Source organism: Pithys albifrons, chromosome 6 (assembly GCF_047495875.1).
Source record: "Pithys albifrons albifrons isolate INPA30051 chromosome 6, PitAlb_v1, whole genome shotgun sequence".
NCBI classification, from domain to species: Eukaryota; Metazoa; Chordata; class Aves; order Passeriformes; family Thamnophilidae; genus Pithys; species Pithys albifrons.
Window position 1 is genome coordinate 2517220 of NC_092463.1, and position 26501 is coordinate 2543720.

General features: G+C 53.7%; 2 protein-coding genes across 7 annotated transcripts in view; one reads left to right on the top strand and one right to left on the bottom strand.

Annotated features, from left to right (window-relative positions):
- The first annotated feature begins 781 nt into the window (after window positions 1-781).
- Window positions 782-26501, top strand: part of FRMD6 (FERM domain containing 6) — a 45845-nt gene continuing 20125 nt past the window's right edge. For 3 of the 6 annotated variants that reach the window (XM_071557207.1, XM_071557211.1, XM_071557212.1), the window contains exon 1: window positions 1086-1302. The gene's annotated coding sequence lies outside the window, so the exon portion shown is untranslated. Of the gene's footprint in view, window positions 1012-1085; window positions 1303-23816; window positions 23895-26501 lie in introns of those variants that run through there. The other 3 variants (XM_071557208.1, XM_071557209.1, XM_071557210.1) reach the window with 3 other exon arrangements.
- On the bottom strand, window positions 23509-24683 carry LOC139673036 (uncharacterized). Its single transcript, XM_071557950.1, has 2 exons — window positions 24598-24683; window positions 23509-24139 (listed from the first exon to the last, which is right to left on the bottom strand). Exons 1-2 carry the CDS (start codon window positions 24681-24683, stop codon window positions 23509-23511), a joined length of 717 nt encoding a protein of 238 aa, XP_071414051.1.

Below are 26501 nucleotides of genomic sequence, written 5' to 3' on the forward strand. Positions count from 1 at the left end.
CCCCTCCCCACCATCTGCAGTGGTGAGGGCATGGAATTGTTCCCTTCCAGGTCCTACACCTGTGACCTTTGGGAAAATGCCCCAGCCAGAAGCTGAGCAGCCATTTCATGCCCCAGCCTTGGTGGGCTTCAGGTCTGGTGTCTCTCAGCCTTCTTCAGACCAGCCTTGCAGGAGCTCTGCATTTCCACAATGGCCTGGTTTTCCTGAGGAATGGGCTCCATGTCCCCCCAGCCTGCTCTCCAAAGGTTGGCTTAGCCCAGATCCAGATTTCTGTCTTCCATCACTCACCGCTCCCCTGATAAAGATCCATCTGAAATTTATCTCATCATCTTTCATTAAAATGAACCAATTAAGCAACGCTGAGGAACCTCTGATCCAGGCCAGCTCGGTCAGTTGGTGTATCCATGTTTCCAAAGCATCTTCTCCCTCTGCTTACCCTCACATCAAAGGGATCCAGGGACCCTGCCCTGTCCTTGGAGCGCTTCGGCAAAGCATGTCAAGAGATTGGGGAAACAGCTGATTTAATGCTGAGGAAATTTGTAACCAAATGAGTTCTCAGCCAAACGGCTCCTCTTCTTGATCTTGGGAAAAGGGGTGTTTAAATTCTCTATCTCATGGTTTTAGACTCAGGAAATGTGATTACACATCTGTCATTATTTTACTCTTCTGTGTTGATGGCTCATATTAAACAAACCACATTCCTGCATTGCTTAGTAATCTCTGCTGTTCCCTTTCCTCGCTGAGGAGACAAGTCCCAGCTTGACATCAATATCCCTGTTGATCACAGCTCTGTGCTATCCAACCAGCAGAGCTGTGGAGACACCGGCTGCGGGGAGCGTTCACACCACCAACCTCTTTTCTCCACCTTTTCTCCACAACTTTGCAGCCCTTTTGCCCCTAAACAACATTTGTGTGAAGAGCAGGAGGAGCAGAGGGAGATCCAAACCCTGCTGAGACTCATGAGTTTTTCTGGAAAGGTGGTCCAGCCTTCCCCTCTCTTCCACTGAGCAGGTAAGAACATGTGCTTTGCGGTTGGACGCCAGTCAAAAGGGGCAGGTCCTTCCAAGCAGAGCACAATTCCCAGGGATCCTGGTGTCTTACCAGCCCAGGAGGACGTGGAGAGCCCCACGGTCCCAGTGGCTCCCATGGGATGGGCTGGAGGAACCTGCCTTGAAGCCTCCCACCTTTGCAGGGACACTGAGCTTTCCTTTGGTGGCTTTATCTTCCAGCTCTGCTGAGATACCCCCGAGCTCACCATGGAGCTGCTGGAGGAACCTGACTCATAGATGTTCCCAGCACCAGGTAGGAAAATGAGGACCTGTTTTCATGGCGTTGGGCTGTGGAAGGGAAGGAGAAGGTGGGGCAGACGGTGACCTGGTGCTGGTGGGGCCATCTTAGCTGGCTCCCATCTGAAACATGGGGCTGTGGCACTGGCTGAGAAGTGTTACCTATGGCTCGTGAACAGCTGAAAGTGCTTCCAGCTGCTGGAAGCTCAGCAGGGGATCTCAGGGAAATCGTGGTGTCAGAAAGCTTTGCCTTCTTCTTCTGGTGAGGACACGTTTGGCTGAGTGTTGGCAGCCACGCTCCTCATGGACGTGCTTTCTTTATCCCGGCATTTTGGCACAAGAGCTGTGCCAGGAGTGGTGAAGATGCCTGGGAATCCTTGTGGAGGATGGTGTGGTCTCAGAAAAACTCCAAGCTCCCAGTGCAATGCTGTTTGGTTGGAACTGCTCCTTTTTTCCTTGGTTTTGTTTCTGTGATCTCTGCCAGTTCCCTGCGCCAATCCCCAGATTTCTCCCATCCTGGCAGCTGCCAGAGGGGGAAGGGTTGGGGTGGAGGGGATGTGCTCCCTGTCCACAAACCCACCATGTTTGTACTGGAAGGATTTCTGTGGGAGAAGTGAGGCTGGGCCAGCACAACCCTGTTCTCATCGAGGTGCCTTGGAGATGATTCCATTTGGTCTAAAACAACTCCTTTTGTTCTCCACCATGGGAGATGGGGAGTGTTTTCTTCCCCAGCCCCTACAGGACGAGGAGGGAAGGTCATAGTAAAGGGGCAGCAACACAAAATGGTGGTGGGAGTGGGAGGGCAAGGCTGGGCGTGGGCAGGGGACCACTCCTTGCTGTGGGAGGCTGGGTGGAGGTCCTGGGGGCACCTCCGCTCCCACTGCTGCACCCCAGCAGCCAGGAGGAACCCAATTCCCTTGGCACAGGGCATGGAGGGCTCCATGTTCCACACCCACCCACCCAAGGGTGTTTGGGCAGTGGGTGCAGTGGGTTGGGGTGGGGGGCCATGGCAAGTCCTGGTGCCGATGGTTTCTGACATCTCCTACTGCAACAACCTGAGGAATGGGCTGGGATTGCTGCATTATTAAGCTGCCTGTAGTGTTTGGGGGGTTTATGTGTATGTGTGGCAGCTGTTCCTTGGGTGTTTCTGTCAAGGGTCCTCTCTGGATTGCCCAAACCCTGTTCCTTGGGTGTTTTTTGTCAGGGATCATCTCTGAAATGCCCAAACCCTGTTCCTTGGGTGTTTTTTGTCAGGGATCATCTCTGAAATGCCCAAATCCTGTTCCTTGGGTGTTTTTGTCAGAGATTCTCTCTGGATTGCCCAAACCCTGGTGACATGGAGAGCTGATGCTCAGGCTTCCTGCTGGCCATGGGTATTTGGCAGATTGGGGGCCTTGCTGGCCATCTCATTGTGGTTTCCAACTCTCCTTGAAAGCCTGGTGGCAACAGGGGATCCTCCCAATGGGGACCCCATTTCTGTGGACAGGGGGCTCTCCTGGACGTGGTGCTGGGGCAGGGAAAAGGATGGGGCACCCCATGGTGATCCAGGGACAACAAGGGATGCCCACAGTGCAGACCTGACCCACTTCCCTGCTCTTGGCTGCCCAGGAGCCAATGCCACATCATGCTGGACCTGGGACAGGATGAGGATTTCCTTGAGCTCTTGGGCCATCCAGAAACAGTCTACATAAAGGAGGTGCTATTTTTTCTGGTGTGGTTTCCCCCTCATTCCTCATGGAGCCTCCCTGAGGAGGCAGCAGCCTGTGCTGGATCCACTGGGTCACACAGTTTGGGGATGGGGCTTCAGAAGAACTTTATGGCTCCTTGCTGATCTTTCCTTGTTTGAAGTCACCAGCAAGGTGGAGGCTGGCACTGACACTGGAAACTTGGAGTGATTCCAGAGAAGGTCATGAAGGTGCTCCAAGGACTGGAGCAGCTCTGCCATGGAGCCAGGCTGGGAGAGCTGGGGATGTTCAGAGAGGGCTCTGGGGAGTCCTCAGAGCCCCTTCCAGTGCCTAAAGGGGCTCCAGGAGAGCTGGAGAGGGACTGGGGAGGAAGGATGGAGGGACAGGACAAGGGGGAATGTCTTCCCACTGACAGAGGGCAGGGAAAGATGGGATACTGGGAAGGAATTCTTGGCTGTGAGGGTGGGCAGGCCCTGGCACAGGTTGCCCAGAGAAGCTGTGGGTGCCTCATCCCTGGGATTGTCCCAGGCCAGGATGGACAGGGCTTGGAGCACCCTGGGATAATGGAAGGTGTCCCTTCCTTGGACATCTCACCATTGGAACAAAATGATCTTTAGGTTCCCTTCCAACCCAGACCCCTCTGGGATTCTATGGAACTTCCCTGGATCTGCTGAAACACGGGACCAGGAGCTCTCAGTGGGCAGAGCAGCTTGGGAGGAGTGTCTGTAGGATGGCTCTTTTTAAGCAATTAAGAGCTTCTCCAGCTCATTTCCTTCCATGCCCTCACAGAGCAAATCAGCTTAATTAGCAGTCTTAGTGAATAATTAATTTTCTCACTTTTTTTTTTTGATAGCTTCTTTAAAGCAGGAGGGCCTGAGTTGCTCTGGTAAGGCACAAACTGCCGTGGAGCAGCTCTGGCACAACACAGATCAGACTATTACCTGGTGCCTGCAGACCCCAAGACCCATTTGCTCCCTTAGGAGTGGTAGAAATGGCCAAAAAATTGCTGGAGAAGGGATCAGTGGCAATGAGCAGTTTTCCATGCAGTTTTCCATCCCCAGCATCCCATGGAGATAGATACAGAGTACCAATGCCCTAACACAGCATGGATGTGTGGCCCTAAAACCTGTTGCCCCTCCTTGATCAGCCAACTGAGGGAGTTTTGAGGCTCCAAAACCATAAAAATCAGGTTTATTTTAAGCTTTGCCTCTGCTTTTAATGGCAGGAGGGTCTGCTGTTGTTTAGACCTGAGCAGAGAGACTTTAATTACTACTTGGGTGCCGAGGATGTAAATATGGACTCAGGGAAGCAGCGAGGGTTATTAAAGTAAAAGGCTGTAATTGCTGTGCCCCTCCCTCTCCATCAGATTTTCCTCTTGCTCCGGGTTGGAAGCGACCGGCTGATCCAGTCGGGCTGTCTCTGGCCACGGGTTGGAGGCTCTCCCTGAGGAACCCACTGGCAGGGAGGGGGAATATCCAGCAGCACCCACCCAAATCAGGGCTGCTGGCACCCCAGCACACAGTAAGGAGGGAATCACCTTTATCCAGCCAGGAAAACATTGTAGAATCCCTGGTCTTTGCATGGGCCATCCAGAGATTATTTTAGTTTGATGAGCAGGGAAACATTTTGGGTGGATTTTCCCTGGGGAGATCTTTTTGCCATCAAAGAAACTCCCATCCCAGCTGTAAACAGCTTCTCTTGGAAGCAAACACTCCCGTGTTGGGTTTTTTTTCCTTAACTCCTATCTTTGATTTCATTTAATAATGGATGAATTATCAGAAATATGTGCTGGCTGGGAGCCCAGGGTTTGTCAGGAGGCAAAAGTCTTCAGTAACATATCGGTTGAAAACATTTTAAAAGAGACAAAAAGAGTGAGAACAAATAGAATTAAAAAAAAGAATAAGTCTGTGCAAGAGCCTCTGGGAATGGGAAAAAACCAACTCAACTGCAGAACTTTTTTTCTCTCCCTTTTCCTTTGTGCCTGTGTAAGGAGTAGGAATCTTCTTACTGAACTCAGAGAGCACAGTGTGGTTGGAGAGGGAAGATGGGAGGTTTGTCCCTTCTGGAGGAGAGAAATCTCCTCCAAAAACTCAGGTACAGCCTCTTGGAGGTTGGGGTGCAGAGAGGTGACACCATCCAGCTCTGGGCGATGCTCTTGACCACATCTGACTCTGTGCCCCACTCCCTGCCATGCACCCGAGCGGTGCATCCCTTGCCGTGCCCGTGCCCAGGGGCAGCGCCCCAGGGAGCTGGGAGTGGGTGCCAAGGGGGAGCTGGAGCCTGTGGGGTGAAGCAATCGCACCCAGTCATCAGGCAGGAACGAAGAGAAGCAGAGGGAAGGCAGCACCTCCCCGCTGGCGTGCGCTGACATGCCAGGCATTGCGGCCAGAGGCACCGGCACTGCGCCCTGCTCGGGCTCAATCCATCCCAGAACCATCCCAGTACAGGCTGGGTGGCTGGAGGCACCAGCACTGCCCCCTGCTCGGGCTCAATCCATCCCAGAGCCATCCCAGTACAGGCTGGGTGGCTGGAGGCACCAGCACTGCCCCCTGCTCGGGCCCAATCCATCACAGAGCCATCCCAGTACAGGCTGGGTGGCTGGAGGCACCAGCACTGCACCCTGCTCAGGCCCAATCCATCCCAGAGCCAGCCCAGTACAGGCTGGGTGGCTGGAGGCACCGGCACTGCCCCCTGCTCGGGCTCAATCCATCCCAGAGCCAGCCCAGTATGAGCTGGGTGGCTGGAGGCACCAGCACTGCCCCCTGCTTGGGCTCAATCCATCCCAGAGCCAGCCCAGTACAGGCTGGGAGGAGAATGGATTGGGAGCAGCACTGAGGAGAAGGACTTGGGGGTGCTGGTTGATGAGAAGCTCGACATGAGTGGGCAATGTGTGCTGGCACAGAAACCAACCTTGTGCTGGGCTCACCCCAGTGTGGGCAGCAAGGCCAGGGGGGAGATTCTGCCCCTCTGCCCCACTCAAGTGAGACCCCACCTGCAGAGCTGCTGCCAGCTCTGGGGCACCAGCATCAGAAGGATGTGGAGCTGCTGCAACAAGGCCATGGAGATGCTCTCAGGGCTGGAGCCCCTCTGCTCTGGAGCCAGGCTGGGAGAGCTGGGGAGGGTCACTTGGAGAAGAGAAGGCTCCAGGGAGACCTGAGAGCCCCTTCCAGTGCCTAAAGGGGCTCCAGGAGAGCTGGAGAGGGACTTGGGACAAGGGATGGAGGGACAGGACAAGGGGAATGGCTTTCCACTGCTAGAGGGCAGGAATAGATGGGATATTGGGAAGGAATTCCTGACTGTGAGGGTGGGCAGGCCCTGGCACAGGTTGCCCAGAGAAGCTGTGGCTGCTTCATCCCTGGAAGTGTCCCAGGCCAGGCTGGACAGGGCTTGGGGCAACCTGGTCCCTGGAAGGTGTCCCTGCCCGTGGTAAGGGGTGGAATGAGATGGTCTTTAAGGTCTCTTTCAACCCAAACCATTTTGGAATTGCATGATTCTATGACCCCTGCTGCTCATCCCACTGGCTCTAGACATGTTTGCTGGCTTTGGGGTCAGTGTTTGGGATCCCAGCACTGCTGAGAACATCAGCTCCTCCCACACCCACAGTGGGTTTGGCTGCATGAAGGAACATTTCCCACCTGCTCTGCATTAACCTGATTTTAAGGTGAAAACAGGGAGACAGGGAAATGAATCCCAAAGGCCTGACTCCATTAGAGCTGCTTCCTTCAGCCAGAAAATCTGGCTTCTTTTCCCACTAAAGAGCAATTTCCCTCCTGCAAAGAAAGGTGAAGAAGATCCCTGTGGGATCCTGAGGCCTGGCAGGTCTGGGATCAGTCCCTGTGTCCCGGCAGTGTGGCCAAGGCAGGAGATGAGCCAGATTTCATCCCACTCCTCACAGCCTGACTCAGAGTGAGTCAGCCCTCTGGATTGCTCTCCTGCTGCCCTGAGCCAACCCAGCATATTTATTAGTTAATTAGTTTTCATTTCCTCCTCCTCTCTTTCCCTCCCTTTGCAGGGAGCACTTTCTCCCCCATCTTGCCTGCAAAGCAAACTTTGGGGACCTCCATTCCATGAGTATCCACATCACCCCCTCCCAAAAGCACCACCCTTGGACTTGCAGAGTCCTGGACCTGTAGAGAGTCACCTCCTCCCAAAAGCACCACCCTTGGATTTGTCTTCCTTCAGAGAGGCCCTGGGACATCCATTCTTGGTCCCTTGTCCATTCAGTGGGTGGCAGGGGAACCCACCCTGCTCCATGCAGAAGATCCCGGGGTCTCTTCCAGCCTTTTCCTCCCAAAGATCCACTTTTGGCCCTTCAGAGAACCCCAAAAATGTCATTTTTCTGGCCATTATTTTCTGGCAGAGGAGCTGGTGTGCACCGAGACACAGGAACGGGGCAGGCTGTTATTTTGACATCCCAATGAGTTATTAGCAGACAGGGAAGTGTGTTCAGGATTGCAGGGAAGAGGAGGAATGCTCAGTGGTTTGCAAACAGTTTGTCCCCAGGGCTGGTTTCACTCCATTTCCGTGCTCTTCACAGACTCACAGAATTCCAGAATGGTTTGGGTGGGATGGGAACTTGAAGATCATCTTGTTCTAACCCCCTGCCATGCGCAGGGATGTCACCCACTAGGTCAGAATCAGCCACTCTTCCCTGCTTTCCAGAGGTTTTATCCCTGGGGAAGTGGCTGAGCAGGGCTGTCATGCATGAAAATTCCAAGGAAACCTGGGATTTAACTAAAAACCTGGGATTTATCTTAAATCCTGATAAAAATCAGGACAGGCTAAGAAACCTGCAATTGCTCCAATTGTTGGAGGAGAGGGTCTGTCTCCCACTGGGATGGGGATGGGCACAGGAATGAGGATGGGAATGTGGAAAGGGATAGGGATGAGTATGGAGATGGAAACAGGAAAAGGGATAGGGATGAGTATGGGGGTAGGGACAACTATGGGAATAGGGATGGAAACAAGGATGGGGTGGGTATTATGAGCATGGAGAAGGGGATGGGAATGGGGAAGGGAATGGGAATGGGAACAGTGCCCTGTATGCAGATGGTCATGGGGAAGGACACAGAGATGAGGAAGGGAATAGGAACGGAAATGGCAAGTGGAACAAGGATAAGGATGGGGATAGGAATGGGGAAGGGAATGGGAATGGGGATGGAAATGGGGACAAGAGTAAGCATGGGGATAGGAATAGTGATGGGGATGGGAATGGGAACAGTGTCCTGTATGCAGATGGTCATGGGGAAGGACATGGAGATGAGGAAGGGAATAGGAATGGAAATGGCAAGTGGAACAAGGATAAGGATGGAAATAGGGATGGGAATGGGGATGGGAACAAAGAGATTCGGATGGGAATGTGGATGGAAACAGGGACATAGATCATCACGGGAAAGGATAAGAGGATGGGGAAGGGGATAAGAATGGAAACAAGGATAAGGATGGGGATGGCAATGAGGATGAGGGGGGAACAGGGTCAGAAATGGAGACAGTCACGGGTAAGGAGACAGAGATGGGGAAGGGAATAGGAATTGGGATAAGGATGAGAATAGGAATAGAGATGGAAAGAAGGCTAGGGATGGGCACAGAGAGGGGGATGGGGCAAAAAGGGAAAGGGAGCAGCCTCCTGCCCACATTCCTGCTGTCTCTCTGGCTCAGCCAGCCCAGGTAATGAGCAGGTTCCCTGCCCTTGGCTCCCCAGCCTGGGTGGGGAGGATTTTTCCAGCACTGGGGTTGGCAAGTGAGGCATCAAAAAAGCAGACGGGAACAAGGAGGTCATTTTTATCCCCAGGAACTAAGCAGGGCCATTTCCCTTGGAAAACACATGAATTATCCTGCTCTTTCCCTTCTCCCTTTGTTCTTCCTCATCTTGTTTCCCACACGAAGGATGGAGAGACCTGCAGGAGCTGGGCAGTGTTAATGGGGCATGTTAGGTCTGATAGGAATCAGGTCCATCTCTATCTCATCTCTGCTGGAAAAAAAAAATCTCATTTTCTTTGGCTTTGCTGATTAAAGCTTAATTACCTTGAATGCAAATGATTCACCAAAGGAACACAGATTATTTTTTTTAAGAAGTTCATTTGTAGCCTGGGGAGGAAAGTGTTTATGGAGATGTTTCCCTGAGCAGGGTCTGTTCAGTGTAAGGCAAAACATCTGGGAAGAGACAGGGGAAAAGTACCTTTACTTCATTCCCAAATCACTTTTTCCACCATGAAAGGTCTCCCTGAGCACTTGACAGCATCACACAGCCCATTGCACAAGTGACTTATATTTTCCTGGTCTCCAGGTTTGCAAACCTATTTCTGGGAGTTGTCCAGACTGCAGAAAAATGGGACCTTTGCTGGTTTTCCATGTTCTTTGTGCAAGTTCATGCTCCAGGAGATCTGATTGCAAAACCAGTCCTGGAGTCAGCAAGGCAGAAGTGCAGGTGTTCCCACTACACTCTGAGTGTCTCTTCTTTTATTTGAGGGTGTTTAATTCCTTTATCTTGCTTATGTTTCCTAAAGATGCCTCCTTAAACCCAGAGTAAGACTTGCTGTGCAGCCAGCAGAGTTATCAGGGCTGATATGAAGTATCTGCTTGCCCAAAATTAAAGGGAATGGCAGTGTGGGAACACAGCTTGGAGTATAAGGAGCCTGTGCTATGAAAAAGCACCTCAGCTTTGTATCCTGATGGAGAAGAGAAGGCCTGGAGAAGAGAAGGCTCAGAGGTGACCTCAGCACTGTCTAGAACTACCTGAAGGGAAGTTCTGGCCAGGTGGGGGTTGGTCTCTTCTCCCAGGCACTCAGCAATAGGACAAGGGGCACGATGGGCTTAAGCTCTGCCAGGGGAAATTGAAGTTGGAGAGCAGAAAAAAATTCTTTGCAGAGAGAGTGCTCAGGGATTGGAATGGGCTGCCCAGAGAGGGGGTGGATTCACCATCCCTAGAGATTTTTAAACGCAGATTGGCCGTGGCACTGAGTGCCATGATCTGGTAAACGGACCGGAGTTGGACCAAGGGTTGGACTTGATGATCTTGGAGGTCTTTTCCAACCCAATCGATTCTATGATTCTATGATTCTATTTAAATGCCTGAGAATTGCTGAGGAGAGATTGCCACCACCATGGCTTTTACTTACAATCCCAGGGGAGCTGGTCTTGCTGGGATGGGGTTATGGAGGGAAAAAAAGATTGCTCCAAACAATGCTCCCCATGAAAGCCCCTGGAAAGAGAAAACAAAATAAATAAATAAATAAAAAGTGCTGTGTTTCCCAAAACTCCCATATACAGAATTTTGGAAGCTTCTGGAAAACCATGGGTTGACCCTGTACTGCTTTTCCAGTTTCTGCCAGTCTCCTGCAGATGGTTGCAGGACTGAGATGCTCAGAGGAAGCCAAACCTCCCGATAATCCCAACCTGGGGAACGGGGGCTGTGGTTGCACCAACACAAGCAGTGGGAGCCTCGGGCTGAGGGGCAGCCAGGCAACCATCCCCCAGGAACCAGACGCTCCCAAAAGCAGATAAAAGGGATGGGACTGGCTGCCTGCCTGTGGAAAATCCCAGCTCCCTCCTCGCCGCCCGATCTTCTCACCTGGAGCTGTTTGCAGTGTCTTCTCCCCCATTAGCATAAGCAAAGCTCGGCTGGCTGGATGCTGCACTCAGCCGCTCCTGGTGGTATTTGAGGCTATTTTCAACGTCATTCCCTACTCTCCCATGGCACCTGGAGCAGGAGCAGCAGTGCTGAGGCCAGCCTGGCATGTCTCAGCCTCCAGCATGGGCAGACAGACACGTCCCAGTGGCCTTTCATCAGCTGGGCACCAGCGGGCTCAGCCCTGCCCCGCAGCCGTCGCACCCATTCCATGGGTCAGCCATGGAAATTCCTGTACCAGCCATTCCCTGGGCTTGTGACTCCTGCTGGGTGCTGTGGGAATGATCCTCACGCACCCCTAAACACCCAATTTTCCAGCTTATAGCAAAAAAAATATATGAGCCAAACCCCCAAACACCCTCTGAGCTTCACAAATGCAAAGGCATGAAAATAATCGATCTGCAGATGTTTATAACCCGTTTGCATAATGCAACAATATTATTAATTGCCAATTAGTAGTCAAACAGGACTAATGGCACCTGGCACAGGTGGAGAATATGCAGCTGGGGCTCTGCAACTGGGAAAACACCCTGTGCTGTGTAATTAAATGTCTTCTCCATGCTCACCCCACCCGGCCTGCCCTGGCACTTCTGTGGCAGCTTCCCACGCCACAGGGATGGGGCAGTGCTTGGATGGGGCAGCTCCAGCACGGGATAGCTCCAGGATGGGATGCTGCTGGTCCCACAGGTGTGTTATCCTTTCCTGCTGTTGCTGGGATGGCTGGGAAGGAAGACACATCTCCGTGGCGTGTAGGGCAGGAAGGAGCAGCACAAGCCCAGGAGCTGGTGGGAGTTTGGAGCGATTCCTGTGGAGGTGAGTGGGGAGTCTGAGGGATGAGATGAGGTATCGACTTAGGCTGGGTGTGAAGCCTAACACGGGCCTGGTATTCCTCCTGCAACAGCTTAAGATCCAGCCCTGTCAGAAGCACAGCCAGGGGAATGTGATAAATCCAATCCTGCTCTGCAGGTGGGGCTGCTGCTGAGCTTGGGGATGGAGCAATGGAAAAGGCTTTTTCTGCCTTGGAAACTGGCCTGAATACAACTGAAAAACAGGGATTTATATTTGGAAAAATATCCTGTGAGTGTTGTTTCTCTACTTTGTTTAGCTGACCACCTTCTAGGAGCACTGGCCAGCCAGGTCTGCAGTGGCATCCCATGTTCCTGAAGGAATATTCCCACATTCCTATGAAAGCCTCAGCCATTGGACATATTGCTTCTTGATCATGCTGGAAAAAGGGGAAAATGCCCACTGTGGGTGAGGGTGGATGGGGAGGTGGCACCACCCTTCACTCCAGGGGCAGCTGCCCTGGCAAAGCCAGGGGTACAGCAAATGCCAGGCACAGGGGGCCTGGCTGCTCCAGGGAATGCTGCAGCTCTTTCCTTACATACAGGGCACAAAATCCGAGGTTTATGATTTTTTTAGTTTTATTTGGGAGTGCTTTTTGGTTTGTGAGTGACGAGTTGGAGCAGCTGGTGCCAGGGCAGCCCTGGGGAGCTCCAGGCTCTCCAGAGCACTGTGGTGCTGGGGAGAGCCACCAATTCCTGCTCTCACAGGCCAGACCCTTCCCTTCTTCAGGGCTGATCATGGGTGGGGTGATCAGTCATGGTGGGGAGGGCAAGGCAGAGCTGCAGAGAGGGCTGTGCACAGGACTGGCTCCTCTATCCTGGGGCTGCACAGGGAGAGGAGGATCCAGCCCAGGAATCATAGAATGGATTGGGTTGGAAAAGGCCTCCGAGATCATCAAGTCCAACCCTTGATCCAACTCCAGTCCCTTTACCAGATCATGGCACTCAGTGCCACGGCCAAGCTCAGCTGAAAAACCTCCAGGGATGGGGAATCCACCCCCTCTCTGGGCAGCCCATTCCAATGCCTGAGCACTCTCTCTGTAAAGAATTTTTTTCTGCTCTCCAACTTCAATTTCCCCTGGCAGAGCTTGAGCCCATCGTGCCCCCTTGTCCTATTGCTGAGTGCCTGGGAGAAGAGACCAACCCCCACCTGGCCAGAACTTCCCTTCAGGCAGTTCCAGACAGTGCTGAGGTCACCTCTGAGCCTCCTCTTCTCCAGGCTAAACACCCCCAGCTCCCTCAGCCTCTCCCCACAGCACTTGTGGGACTTGTGGGACTTGTGCTCCAGTCCCTTCTCCAGCCTCGTTGCTCTTCTCTGTTGGGTTGGAAGAGACCTCTGAGATCAGCAAGTCCAACCCTTGATCCAACCCCACTGTGATCACCAGCCCAGGGCACTCTGTGGGGTTGGATCAAGACATGGTGGATTCTCTGTCCCTGGAGGTGGATTCTCTGTCCCTGGAGGTGGATTCTCTGTCTCTGGCCCCGCTCCAGCCCCTCAATCTCTTGCCTCAACTGAGGGGCCCAGAACTGAACACAACACTCAAGGTGTGGCCTCCCCAAGGCAGAGTCCAGGGGGAGGGTCACTGCCCTGGGCCTGCTGGCCACGCTAGTTTTGATCCAGGATGTGGAGCTGCATCCCATTGGACCTCACTGTGGGAACCAGGGACTCTCCAATTAGGCCAACAAGAACCAGCCTAAACCACAGGCCAAAGGAGATGCTGTTCCACATCAGGACGTGCTGCAGTCTGGGTTGCAGGATGCTCCCAGCCCACCTTCAGCCCTTCCCAGGCAGAAACCAGCCAGCACTGCTGCCCAGTGCCAGGGGTTGGGATGCCCCAGCCCCAGGAATGCAAAGCCATCCAAGGCTTGCAGAGTGTTTGCTGGCTGCAGCCTCAGCTCTGAGATGCAAAGTGCTGGCTCAGCACAGGATTCCCATTATTAATTAGGTTACAGGGAAATGCTGCATCTCTCTAATCAATGGTGATGTAAAACGAGTCACTCCAAGTGTGTGCTGAGAGTCTCTGTAAATCAGGGGAGTGGGATGTGCTGACAAATCCAGTAGGAGGAGGGATGTAAGTGGCTTCCCACTGCCAGAGGGCAGGGTTAGACTGGATATTGGGAAGGAATTCCTGGCTGTGAGGGTGGGCAGGCCCTGGCACAGGTGCCCAGAGAAGCTGTGGCTGTTCCATCCCTGGGAGTGTCCAAGGCCAGGCTGGAAGGTGGCCCTGTCCACGGCAGGGAGTGGGATTAGATGGTCCTTAAGGTCCCTTCCAACCCAAACCATTCTGAGATTCCATAAATCAGGAGAGCTGGTGTGGGGAACTCAATAAATCAGGGTGGCTGAGCCTGGGGGCACCTTCAAAACACTAAAATGAATTAATCCCTTCAAAGCAAGGAGTCCAAGGGCTGAGTCTGCAAAAAGGAGGGTGCAAAAAGGTGTAAAATGGGTGCCCTGCACTGGAGAGAAGCAAGAGGAGACAAAGAAGGCACCTGTGCCACCTGCTCTGGGCTTTGGAGCAGGATGGGATATGGGAATGAGCCAGGATGGGGGTTATTGTGTGGGATAACACGACAGGACTCTCTGTAAGGAATACACTAATCTTAAACACAGTGAGTGCTGGCAAAGCAATGGGAGCTGACAATGGTGCTCTGAGCAGGGTTTCAGTGAGGGTGACAATTTCCCAGTCCTTTCCTGGGATGCCCACAGATCCCTCACCCCTTTGCCTTTGTTCAGGGAAAGCCTCGGGCAGAGAAATGTTGGCACATGGCAGTGCTGTGCAAACACAGGCTGTGAACAAGGAACACCTGGGATTTCTCCCTCATTGCCCATCACCAGTTACCAGATACTTTATTTTTAGTATTTTCTTTAAAAAAAAGAAAAAAATCACTGGAAGGAATCTCCTGGGCTGGATGAGAGTCAGGGCACTGCTTCTCATGCCCCTGCAGTAATGGGTGTCAAGGCTCTGCTCTAAACCTTCATTTCCCAGGACTTTATATCTGGATCATAAAAATTCAGAGGAAGGAGGAAGGAAAAAAAGGAATCCCATGAAAGGTGGGAGCAGCCACAGCTGCTTTTGCTTTATTGTGCTCAAAGACCTCATAAACAGCTTGGGTTTGGAAATGGAGAGGGCCAAGACCTGCAGCATGGAGATGGCTCCTGCCACCACCACAGGGTGTTTGGGGCAGAAATCCAGGGATTTTTAGGGTGCCATGAAGGAAATGGATCAAGGTTTTGGGGCTTGCTCTGATAACTCTCTGCCCGTGGGCACAGATGGTGTGGGGCACTTCCCCCCTCTGCCAGGTATGGAGGGGAGAGCTGCAGCACCCACTGGTGGGGTGGGACCCCAAAAAGGGGGGAGAATCCTAGAATGGTTTAGACTGGAAGGGAACTTAAAGACCATCTTGTTCCAACCCCCTGTCATGGGCAGGGACACCTCCCACTAGCCCAGGGTGCTCCAAGCCCTCTCCAACCTGGCCTTGGGCACTCCCAGAGATGGAGCTGCCAGGGTAGTGAGGGGCATTTTGAGGTGACCAATCTTGGTCCCCAAAGCTGTGATTCCTCCCTCCTGCCTTGCACTGACTCCCAGACCCAGCCTTGAGGAAGGGTGAGCCTCTTTCTCTCCCAGTTTGCTTCCATGAAACCAATGCCCAGGTTGCTGCAGAGCAGCCTGGCCTCCTCCAGACCTTGGGAAGGGAGGGAGTGGGGTCCTCAGAGGTCTGAAAACTGAGCAAACTCCCTCCTGGAGGTGCAGGACCCCGAGCTGGCATCAGCACCATGTTCCCTCCTCCATGTGCAGGATGCTGGGGCAGCCACAGCACCCAATGGTGGGTGGCCTGGGCACTGCATTCAGCATCTCCCATCCTCATCAGATCCTGAAGGAATCTGTGATGGAAACCATCTTGTCCTCCTCCAGCAGGCAGATCCATGGCACATTCCTGAGCCTGACCTGGCCTTGGTGTGCCCCCAAACGATTTGGGTATTCCACATATCCCAGACATGAGGGAGTGATGGTCATTTCAGGGCTGTATTTTCCAGTAAGTTTAAATCTGATGATGGTCTGAGAGGCAACATCTTGCCCCTTCCCTGCCTGCCCTGCCTGCCTTCCCCTGCTTCCTGAGGGGGCTTCACTAACTTCCCCAGGGGTACGTGCTCTTTGGAGCAGGATAACCTGGCTGGGTGAAAGCTGGCAAGGATCATGTTGGCACAGGATCATGCCTAGGCCTGACTCACCATTTAAACACGTTCTTGCCTTTGTGCCATGCATTGGGAGCTGCCTGTGGAGCTGGCAGGGAAAACCTGCCGGCGGCTGGAGACGGCACAGCTGCTGCTTCCCAGGGAAATGGCATGTCTGGGAAATGTTTCCACTGAAAATTGCCCTTCAAATCAAAACAAAACATTGTGTTTTCCTGCTGCAGAGAAGAAAGAGTGGGCAGTACGTGCTGGAATCATGGAATCACTGAAGCCCAGAATGGGTTGTGTTGGGAGAGTCCTTAAAGACCAACTTGTTTCAACTCCTCTGCCATGAGCAAGGACACCTCCCACTAGACCAGGTTGCATTTATATGACTAGGTGGGATATATATCCAGGTGTGATATATATCCACATATCCACATGCTTTCCCTGCCAAAGGAACGCCCTAAAATACTTCCTGGACAGACACACTGCAATAATGCACTGTGGTTTTACAACCCCTCAATTGCATTTGCTCACTTAGAGGTTTACAAGGATCTTCCTGAACCTCCTGAGCTGATATTAATTCCCAGCTAAATAAGTAAATTATCACATAGATCCAGTGTTTGCTGCAACAGCAGGGAGATATTTGGAATTGGTGCCTAAAGCCATGGGGTTTCAAGGTTTTTCTGGACATGGTGTCCCCTCCATCTTCCCCCATGGGTGCCAGAGTGAAAGATCACAGACTCTTTTGAGTCAGAAGGGACCCCCAAGGATCATCAAGTCCAACTCTTCAATCAATGGCCCGTACAGGGCATTGAACCCCTGACCTTGGCATTGTTACAACCAAGTTTTAACCAACTGAGCTGATCTCAGTGCTCAGTGGTGACATCTCTCCCGTGAGATTTTCCAGGGAATCAGACCAGGATGCAGCTCAGCCAAAGCCTGTGGTTGTTTCTGAGTTGGTGCCCTGTGCCAGTTCACTGTGAAGCCCCATAAATGGGTTTTTGGCCCTGGGGAGTGATGGAGGAGTGTGGGATTCTCTTGGGCTTGGGGTGGGATGGAGTGAGGGACAAGGGAAGAAGAGGCATCAGGTGGAGCTGGGAGAAAATAGGAGGTGGGCAGAGAAAAGGGGTGAAGGGAATTGGGGACCACAGCAATGTGCCTGGGGACCCAGGGAGTGTGGAGACCCCAGGAGCTCAGACACCCAGGGAGCTCAGGGGCCCAGGGAGCTCAGGGGCCCAGGGAGCTCAGGGATCCACGGAGCTCAGGAGCACAGGGAGCTTGGCTGCAGCTGTCTGGCTCCTGTGTGCCATTAATAAACACAAAGGAATTAACAGGCTATTTGTGGGAGCCCATTAGACAAATATTAGCCAAGCTATGGATCCTCATGGAGGTGGCTCAGCCCATTCCATAAAAATCAATGTGCTTTTGGGCAGGCATTTAAAGGATGCAGCGGCAGCTTCAAAAAGCAGAGGAATTGCACAAATCCTGCCTGGCACTTCCAGCACCTTTGGACCTCTTTGTGTGAGGTGCCTGTTCTGGTCCAGCCCCAACACCTCAGGGTCTCTCTGCTGCTCATGGGGGTGGTTTTAGGCTGTGCTGCCTCCTGTGTCGGTGACCCCAGTGGGAAGCATTTCCCAGCCCAGCTCCAGCAGCCGTTGCCTCCAAAGGGGGTTTTCAGCCCTGCCATGACTCAGACCCCTGGCAAGGGCTGTTGGCACCTGCCCCATAACCCCTTGGAGTGCCAGAGTGGGGTTTGGTGGGTGTGGAAGGGGGCTGGAATGAGATGGGCTTTAAGATCCCTTTCAACCCAAACCATTCCATCTTTCTACAATTCCAATTCCAGCTGCTCCAGGCTCCTTGAGTGTGGCAGGAGGAGGGATGCTCAGGATGAGCCCATGGTGGTGTGGGCTCTGTTTCACCCTGCCTTGTGCCCACCATCACTGTGTGGACTCCCATTCCCTCTCCCCCTTGGCATCAATCTGTTCCCTGCCAAATGGAGCGCTGACCTTGGCCGGGGCCGCTGGGAAGCCCCGGAGCACAAACAGCTCTTCACAGTGGCAGTAAATCATTGATAGATGGGTGATGGATATGTGGGGCCATGGCCAAGCTTTGTGTCCCTGCTTTGTCCCTGGAGATGGTGGGGGGAACGGGTGGCCTGGGCTGGCTTTTCCCTGCTGCAATCCCATGTGTTTACGAAGCACAAGGTCAGAGTTCTGTTTCCCTGGGCAAAAAGGTGCCTGCCTGTTCCCCTGGCTGCCCATCCACTCTGGGGATACAAACAGCACCATCCACCTTCCAAAGCATCCCAGAAAGTTGTGTCAGCACCAGGCAGATGAGGGTTGTTTTAAAGCATGCCAAGGAATGCATTTCCCAGTGTGCTGGTGCCACCCCAGGACACGGGGATGGGGATGGAATGGGGGCTAAGCCCACACTTCTCCGTGCAGTAGGGGCCTTGGTGTCCTCCTGTGCTGGAATTGGGGTTTAAATGATGTGAAAATCCTGATCTAATCATCTTAGGACACGAGGGTGCAACTGGAGTCACTCCAGGAGAGGAAGTGAGTTGGAGGATCTCCAGTTCCCCCAGTGGGAATGTGATGCCGGTCCATGACCCCTCGTGCACAATTCATTCCTGATGTTGCTGCACTTTGCACAGGAACAGAACAAATCCAGCCCTGCTCCCCTAACCTGCTTGGCACTGGCCTCTTATCCCAGCTTTATCCTGGAGCAATGTTTCCCTGGATCAGGTTTGCAGCAAACCCCATGGTTCTATGACTCCATTCCCAGATTTCCCACTGTGGAGGGGTTGGCTGGATTCTGTAAACTCTTAACCAAAACCTTCTGCTATGGAGAACACGTGCAAACAGGTGAGCTTGGAGCAAGGAGCTGGATCACCAGGATGCTGAGGGGGGGATGAGACCCTCTCACCCCCTCCTATGCAGCACCCACTGTACCCTGGTCCCTGATGGTTGCCCTGACTCTCTGCAGCCTTTCACCACCCAAATTGCATGGATTGCACTAATTTTTTCATCAGAGAAACTCCAAGACCAGTTTTCCTCCCACCCCACGGATGGGGATTCTCAGATGTCTTGTATTGTTGGGGCTGCTGTGACCCCTCTGATCCCCTCTGACCCCTCCTTGCTGGGGTTTTTCTCCCTTTCCAGGGGGCAGGAGCAGTTCTGAGGCATCTGCCCCTCTGTCAGATGGGACTGAAGTGCCACTGAAGCCGGAGAGCCGGCACAGACGGGCTAAAAATATTCCCAAGCTTCTGTGATCTTTCCTCCCCGTCCGCCCCTCCCCGCCGGCCTTTCCTGCTTTATGCCACAATTCCACGGGCTTTCCAGCACCTCGGGCAGGCTGAGAGCAAACTCTGGGAATAACCCCCGGGCTTGGAGCCCTGAAAAGCCCTTTAGGACCCCTGAAAAGCCCTTTAGGGCCCCAGAAAACGGAAGGGACGAGGGAGCTGGGAAAGGAGTGCTGGAAACAGGCTTTTCCAAGCGGGGGATGCGGAGATGCCGAGCGGATTTGGCGATGGGCAGGGGTCTGCAGCAAAGCCGGACCTACCCCATGGCAAATCCCTGCCCATCTCACCCCTGATTTATCAATAATTGGGTAATAAACCGAGCTCGGGGTCCTGGGTCGGGAGAGGAGCCGGGGGATCGGAGCGGGGAGTCAATCCCGCTTTTCCGTCCAGCCATCCCGAGAATCTGCCAGGCTCTAATCGCATCCGGCTGCTGCGCCTCGGAGCTCCGGAGCTGCTGGGTTAAAGGCAGCTGGAAATCCTGCGGGCTGGATTAGCACAATATACCGTATCAGCGCTGCCGGCCGAGCCCCGAGCCGGGGGGTGCTTCCCTGCTGGATGCACTCCTGGATTTTCGTGATGGTTCCAATACTTGGGTATTCAGGCTGGATTTTCTCTCTCTTTCCAGCCTTGCTGGAGTTAAATCTCATGGAACTCCTTTTTATTTTCGTCCTTGCTGACTTCCCAGGCAAAGCCTGGGCAGGATAAATAGAGAGGGGGATTTAGGGGACCAGTTAAATATACTAAATATACTAAATATACTGACACCCTCCCCAGCTAAAATGTGATGGCAACGCTCCCTCTGGGAACATTCCTGCCGATATTCCTGCTCCAGCTCTGGTGGCTGAGGGACACACCCAGCATGGTCAACGGGCCACCCTGTTGTGACCTCAGCACTGTCTAGAACTCCCTGAAGGGAAGTTCTGGCCAGGTGGGGGTTGGTCTCTTCTCCCAGGCACTCAGCAATAGGACAAGGGGGCACGATGGGCTCAAGCTCTGCCAGGGGAAATTGAAGTTGGAGAGCAGAAAAAAATTCTTTGCAGAGAGAGTGCTCAGGGATTGGAATGGGCTGCCCAGAGAGGGGGTGGATTCCCCATCCCTGGAGGTTTTTCAGCTGAGCTTGGCCGTGGCACTGAGTGCCATGATCTGGTAAAGGGACTGGAGTTGGACCAAGGGTTGGACTTGATGATCTCAGAGGTCTTTTCCAACCCAACTGATTCTATGATTCTGTGATCCTGTTCCCAGCCACCACCTGGCTACTGAGCTGGGGTGTCCCCAGGCCACTCCCAGGGATGCTCTCCCTTTCCCTGGAGCCAGCTAAGGGTGCTCAGCACCATCCACAGCTGGCTCCTTAATGCTGGATACTGGATTTCCCAGCTCAACAGGAATAGATGGAGTTAGGGCTGGTGGGGAGTCACTTCCCCAAGGGATACATCCAGGCAAATAGGAAAGTGGTGCAGAATCAGGGCAAAACCCCTGAGGAGGGGTCCCAATGTGTGCCCAGGGTTTTAATTATAAACACAAATAAAGCAGAGACTTGATTATGTCTCTGTGAAGTGGGTCTTTATGGCCAAAATCCAGATGGAATTCTCCTAAACAGCCCAGAAAATGCTGGAGGGGGTCCCTCCATCCTGGTTGCTTCCATGTTGGGGGCACAGGGACATGTCTACCCCAGCCTGGATGAGAAGGGAGGAAAAGCTTCCTGAGAAATTCCCGTGAAATGCAGGAACTGGAGCAAGGTCCAGCTCCTCTCCAGAGTTTATAGCAACACACGGGCTATTGTGGCTCCATGCCGGGGTTTCTTTATTTAATTTCTTCCCCTTATGGGCTGAGAAACCAGCCCCAGCCCCAGCACAGCCCATTCACAGTAGCTGGGATTTGTTTTCCTCTCACTTCCAGGGAGGAATTTCTAAATCCCAGCTGCAGCCTGAGCTGGAGCCCTGATGCTGTGCCAGGTGTCATCAAGCAGCAGTGACAATCCTGTCCCCAAATGCACCCCACAAGGCTCATGGTCAGTGCTGAGGTTCTCATGGTGCTGCTGCAGAGTGAATTTTCCTAGCAGGACATCCCAAAAATCCCTAAAAATTGATTCTGAGCACTGACAGAATGACAGCACTGGCCCTGGGGAATTCACAACTGACCCACCAGCCTTTGGGAAAGGGAGTGGGATGTGGAGACCCGGATGGGTTTAGTTGTTATTCTGTTGCTTTGTTTATAATTTTTCTGTCATTAACATAATCTGAGGGCAACTCTGAGATAAGAGAGCTCCCACATCCCTGTGCTTATCCCTGCCAGTAACAAAGCCAGTATTGAAACGCTGGGATGGGAGATACTTGGATGGTGATAATGCAGGATCACAGTGAGCCACTGCTATTTCCTGTCCTCTTCATAGAAATACATCCAGTGCGAGAAAAATCTGTATATTTTATGGGAATGGTATTTTCAGTCATAACCACACCACCTTTTTTTTTCTGCCTATTTTGAGATAGGCCTAGCAATGCCATTAGCTCAGTTAAACCTTACCCAAAAAAACCCCAAAAAATTTCCATTGATTACTTTTTCCATCTGCATTTCCCCTTCTTGGGACTTTGAGTGAGATTAATTCCAGAATTGTTAGAGAAATGTCACCGGAGTCTTTGGGCTTTTCCTTTCCCAAAGAGGAGAGACAGACCGGACATTGGCTAAGGTCCATCTTTCCAAGCTCTCCTCATGTCACAGTCTGGGATGGCTTTTCCTGGAGACTCTTCTCCAGCCATGGGAGCCTCTCACGTTGGTATGAGCCGAGACATTTCTCCTGGGCTCCGGAGCAGCGTTAGCACACGCGCCATCCACGTCGATGTTTATATATCGCCTCGCTGGCATTCGAGAGCTCTTCCTGCTGCTTTATTTAGCCTCTGCGGCAAGGCAGGCGCTGGGATTCTGTATTCCTGTATTCCATGAGGCCCGGGGGGATGTGATGGGGCAGGGAACAAGTCCAGCAGGATCAACTCGTCCTCCTCAGTGCCTCAGTGATGGGGTTGTTTCCTGCTTGTGCTTCCCCCAACCCTTAAATTGGGGTAAATGAGGCAAATGGCAGCTTTGCCTCATTATCCCCCTCTGTTATCTGCAGAGTAGGTGCCTCCACTGTGAATTTTAGGGGAAAAAAGGCATTTCTAGCTGGAATGATGGGCCCTGCCTGGACACAGTGCCCTTGCCTTCAACAGCGGTGGCTTTTGGTACCAGTGGCTTCGCAAGGACTCGGTGCCACACAAGCAGGAGCTGCTGGATAGAAACACTCTCCCAATTCTACATGGCATGGATAGGACCATGACAGCAAGCCCAAAGCCAAGGGTTTTCCAACCCCAGCTCTGCCGAAAGCCAGGCTGGTTTTTTCCATGAGGAGAGCAGCGCCTTGGATTCTCACTGCTGGTACCATGCACTCACATAATGTAATTACCCAGCACGATCTGTTGAGCTGCAAACAGATTTCAGCAATGACTGTCAGGGTGTTCACAGCAGAGCTGCTCTTTATTTAGGCCTGGGAACAAGCGGCTGTTCTCTCCCAGAGCCTCGTAGAGACTGCGGGGGCCTCGCCGGCCTCGCAGGTCATCCCGAAAAATGCCTATAGACACTTAAAAGTGAGGAATAAATAACTACTCCAAAAACAATCTCACCAGATGGCACTTGTGAAGGAGGAGCAGCTCGGAGATGCTTTGATGCTAATTTATGGTGCTGCTGCTGTTGCTATTCCTGTCCTGGGTCACCTATGGAGAGGGATCCATGTGTGCATCGGCTCCGTTACGTGCACTGAGGGGTGGCTGGGCCTCACATGAGTGAGCCCAGCTCACATTTATCCAGCTGCCAGGGCATCAGTGGGGGGTTTAATGGGAATGGGATTTGGCCCTAATTCTGCTTCTGCCTCAACTCGACTCCTAAGAACTGCCTTTAATATGTCAGTGGCACAGCAAGGGCTGGGGATATTGGGATGAGTGCAGGGGGTGTTTAGGCTCCACTCTCTAGGGATGTTTGGGTTCCCACAGAGGACATGTGAGTCCCCTCTTGAGTGATTATATGCTCCCAGAATGGCTGGGATTGGAAGGGATCTTCCAGACCATCACATTCCAAACCTGTTCAATGGCCAGGGACACCTCCCACTAGCCCAGGCGGCTCCAAGCCCTGTCCAACCTGGCCTTGGACACTCCCAGGGATGGGGCAGCCACAGCTTCTCTGCCCAGCCTGTGCCAGTCCCTCATCACCCTCACAGGGAAGAATTCCTTCCCAATATCCCATCTAACCCTGCCCTCTGACAGTGGGAAGTCATTTCTCCTTGTCCTGTCCCTCCATGCCTTGTCCCATGTCCCTCTCCAGCTCTCCTGGAGCCCCTTTAGGCACTGGAAGGGGCTCTCAGGTGCCCCTGGAGCCTTTTCTTCTCCATGTGAACGCCCCCACCCCCAGTTCTCCCAGCCTGGCTCCAGAGCAGAGGGGCTTTAGCCCTCGGAGCACCTTCCCGACCCGACCCTGGACCCGGTCCCCGCAGAAGGATGCCCCTCTCCTCTCCTGTGAACGTTTGAGTGGGTTTACTCTCTGTCGAGGTTGCATTCCCCTCCCTGCTCAATCCCGCAGGGACGGTTCCCGTGTGCCCTCCCAGGGGATGCTCAGGCTCTTTCCAGAGCCTGTTCGCGAATTCCCCACGGGAACAGGGGTCCGGGGCGGGGGGTGCCTGACTCCCCACACCTCCTCCGGGCCGATACTCGGGTGCTGTGCCCGGGTCACCCCGTTCCCCTGTCCCTTCCCCGCTGTCCCGGGGACCGCGCCGGGGCGGGAGGCGGTGCCGGTGCCGCTCGGGGCGGTGCGGGGCGGCCCGGGAAGGGGCGGGGGCGGCGGGCTGGGCTGGGCTGGGCTGGGCTGGGCTCGGCACGGCTCAGCTTGGATCGGCTCGGCACGGTGGGGTTCGACAGGGCTCGGCAAGGCAGCGCGGTCCCCGGAGCCGCAGGTAGGTGCGTGCCCAGCGCCCCGCACCGCGCTCCCGGCTCGGCTCATCCCGGCGCAGCTCATCCCGGCTCGGCTCCGTTCGCCTAGGCTCGGCTTGGCTTGGCTCGGTTCGGCTCGGCTCGGTTCGGCTCGGCTCGGCTCAGCCTGGCTCGGCTCAGCCCGGCCCGGCTCGCCCCCGCGGGTGGGCCCGGCGCGGCCGCTTGTTGCGCTCGGGGGTGAGTTGGAGCCGGAGCGGAGCGAGCGGCCCCGGCTGCAGGAATGCGAGTCATTTCCTCCGCCCGCCCGCGGGAGCCGCGGCCGAGCGGGGCCGGACTGCTCTGCCGGACCCCCCCACGGACCCTCCCGGACCCCCCCGGACCGCCACGGCCACGCCGGACCCGCTCCGCTGCAGGGTGCGCTCAGCGCTCGCCCACGGGTCCTTTTGCCCCTGGATCACACTCGCCTCTGGGTCACAGTCGCCCACGGGTCCCCTTGGCCCTGGGTCACACTTGCCCAGAGGTCCACTTGCCTTTGGGACCCTTTGCCCCGGGTCACACTAGTCCACAGGTCCTCTTGCCTTTGGGACCCCTTGCTCATGGGTCACACTCCCCCACGGGTCCCCTCGCCTGTGGGTCACAGTTGCCCACAGGTCCCCTCATCCCTGGATCACACTATAACCCACAGAGGTCCCTTTGCCCATGACACCCCTTGCTTGTGGGTCACACTCACCTGCAAGTCCCCTTGCCCATGGGTCCCCTTGCCTGTGGGTCACCATTGCCCACAGGTCCCCTTGCCCGTGAGTCACCGTTGCCCATGGGTCCCCTTGTTCCTGGTTCACACAGGTCCCCTGGGTCACACTCACTCCTAAGTCCCCTCCTTTTTGGGACCCCTTGCTCATGGGTCACATTTACCCAAACATCCCCTTGCCCACAGGACCCCTTGTCCCTGGGTCTCACTCCCCCACAGGTCCCCTCTCCCCTGGGTATCCCTCTCCCACAGAACTCCTTGCCTCTGGATCACACTCCTCTAAACATCCTCTCGCCCATGGCACCCCCTCACTGCTGGATCTTGCTCACCCATAGATACCCCCACCCCCTGACCACACTCACCCACTCATCCCTTTACCCACGGGCACCCTCACCCATGGTTCCCATCACCTCTTGCTTCCCTTACCTGTGCTCCTCTCATCCATAGATCCTCCTATTTCTGGGTCACAGTCACCTGTGGGACCCCATTGTCCATGTGTGTCCCCCACTCCATGGGGGTGCTGGGGTTCCCTGCTGGTTCCTGGTAATGTCACTGATGGTCTTCTCCCTGTTTCCCACTGGAGATGTGAATCCCTGCCACGTTCTGGAAGCAGTGAGGATAAATCCATGCACCTCTTCAGTCAGTCTTTATCTGACACGGTGCCCTCGTGGCAGCAGGGAAAGCAGGGCTGAGGTTTCCCAGGCTGGAGCTGAGGTTTCCCAGGACCATACTTGGTGTTCCGTGCCCTTTGACGTGGGAGTAAGGCACATCCCGGCCCCTCCATGCCCCCAGCTCCCCACCACCATCACTGTCATCTCCCATTCCTGAATCCTCCTTTTTCTGCTCATGGCCAATGCCTTTCTGGCCATGAGGTTGTTTTTCCCTCTAAGCCAAACTCTGCTTTTCCAGAGATGATTTTCCAGAAATGCTTCAGCATGGCACTAATGGAGCTTTGCTGCTCTCCCTAAATCCAGGCTGGTTTGTGTTGGTGTTTTTCCACAGGGCTCGCTCGCCCTCTCCAATTCTTGGATAGAGCTGGGATTAATTTGAGCTCTCTTGCTTGAAAGTGATGTTCTGTTTAAAATTCCCAATCCTGAAGGCGTGTTGGGGTTTGGTTCTAGGTACTGGATTTTTACTATCGTTTTTTAAAGGAGTTTCTTTTTTTAAACTGAGTTTATTCAGGCTCTTTAAACCCCGAGTCTGTAAGCAATTATTCCATTACATGAAAGTCAGGACGCTGAGAAAGATTAATTCAGACCAGATGTAAAAATAAATGGGAATTTGAAATTAAGATGATGTCAGTTCCCTCCTGCTAAAAAAAAAACCCGGCAGCCTTTGGACTCCAGATGGAGTATACAAACCATGGTGCTGGTTAAAATATCTGCCTGCTCCTTAATTGACTTTTATCCTGCTTTTTTTTCCCTCCTTGACTGAAAAGTGGGCTTAGGATATTTTTCCCCAAAAGATTTTCCCCGTTGCTGCTGGGGTAGGGAAGTTGATGGAGGTTGTGGAGTGGCTGAGGAGCTTCCCCAGCTGGAGAACTGGAGAGCGGTGCTGCTGGGGGAAGATAAATCCCCCTCTGCCCTCTCCAGGATTAAAAAAAATAAGGAACTTGGTTTAGCTTTGTTTGCTGGATTTGGAGCTGGGGCCGAGGACGCCACGGAGGGCAGCAGGGGCTCCGGATAGTCCAGGCTTGGGTTTGTGTGTTTTGGCATAAAATGAAGCTGGTTTTTGGGCTCTGGACAGTCTGCAGAGCACTTCACATCCTATTTTTTCTCCCTCCATGTGCACCAAGCACCGCATGTTGCCAGGCTGGGAATGGGTTTGGGCTCTGATCCCATGTAGAGGAGTGTGCCTGGGAATTGGGCCTTCCTAAGAGTTCTTTG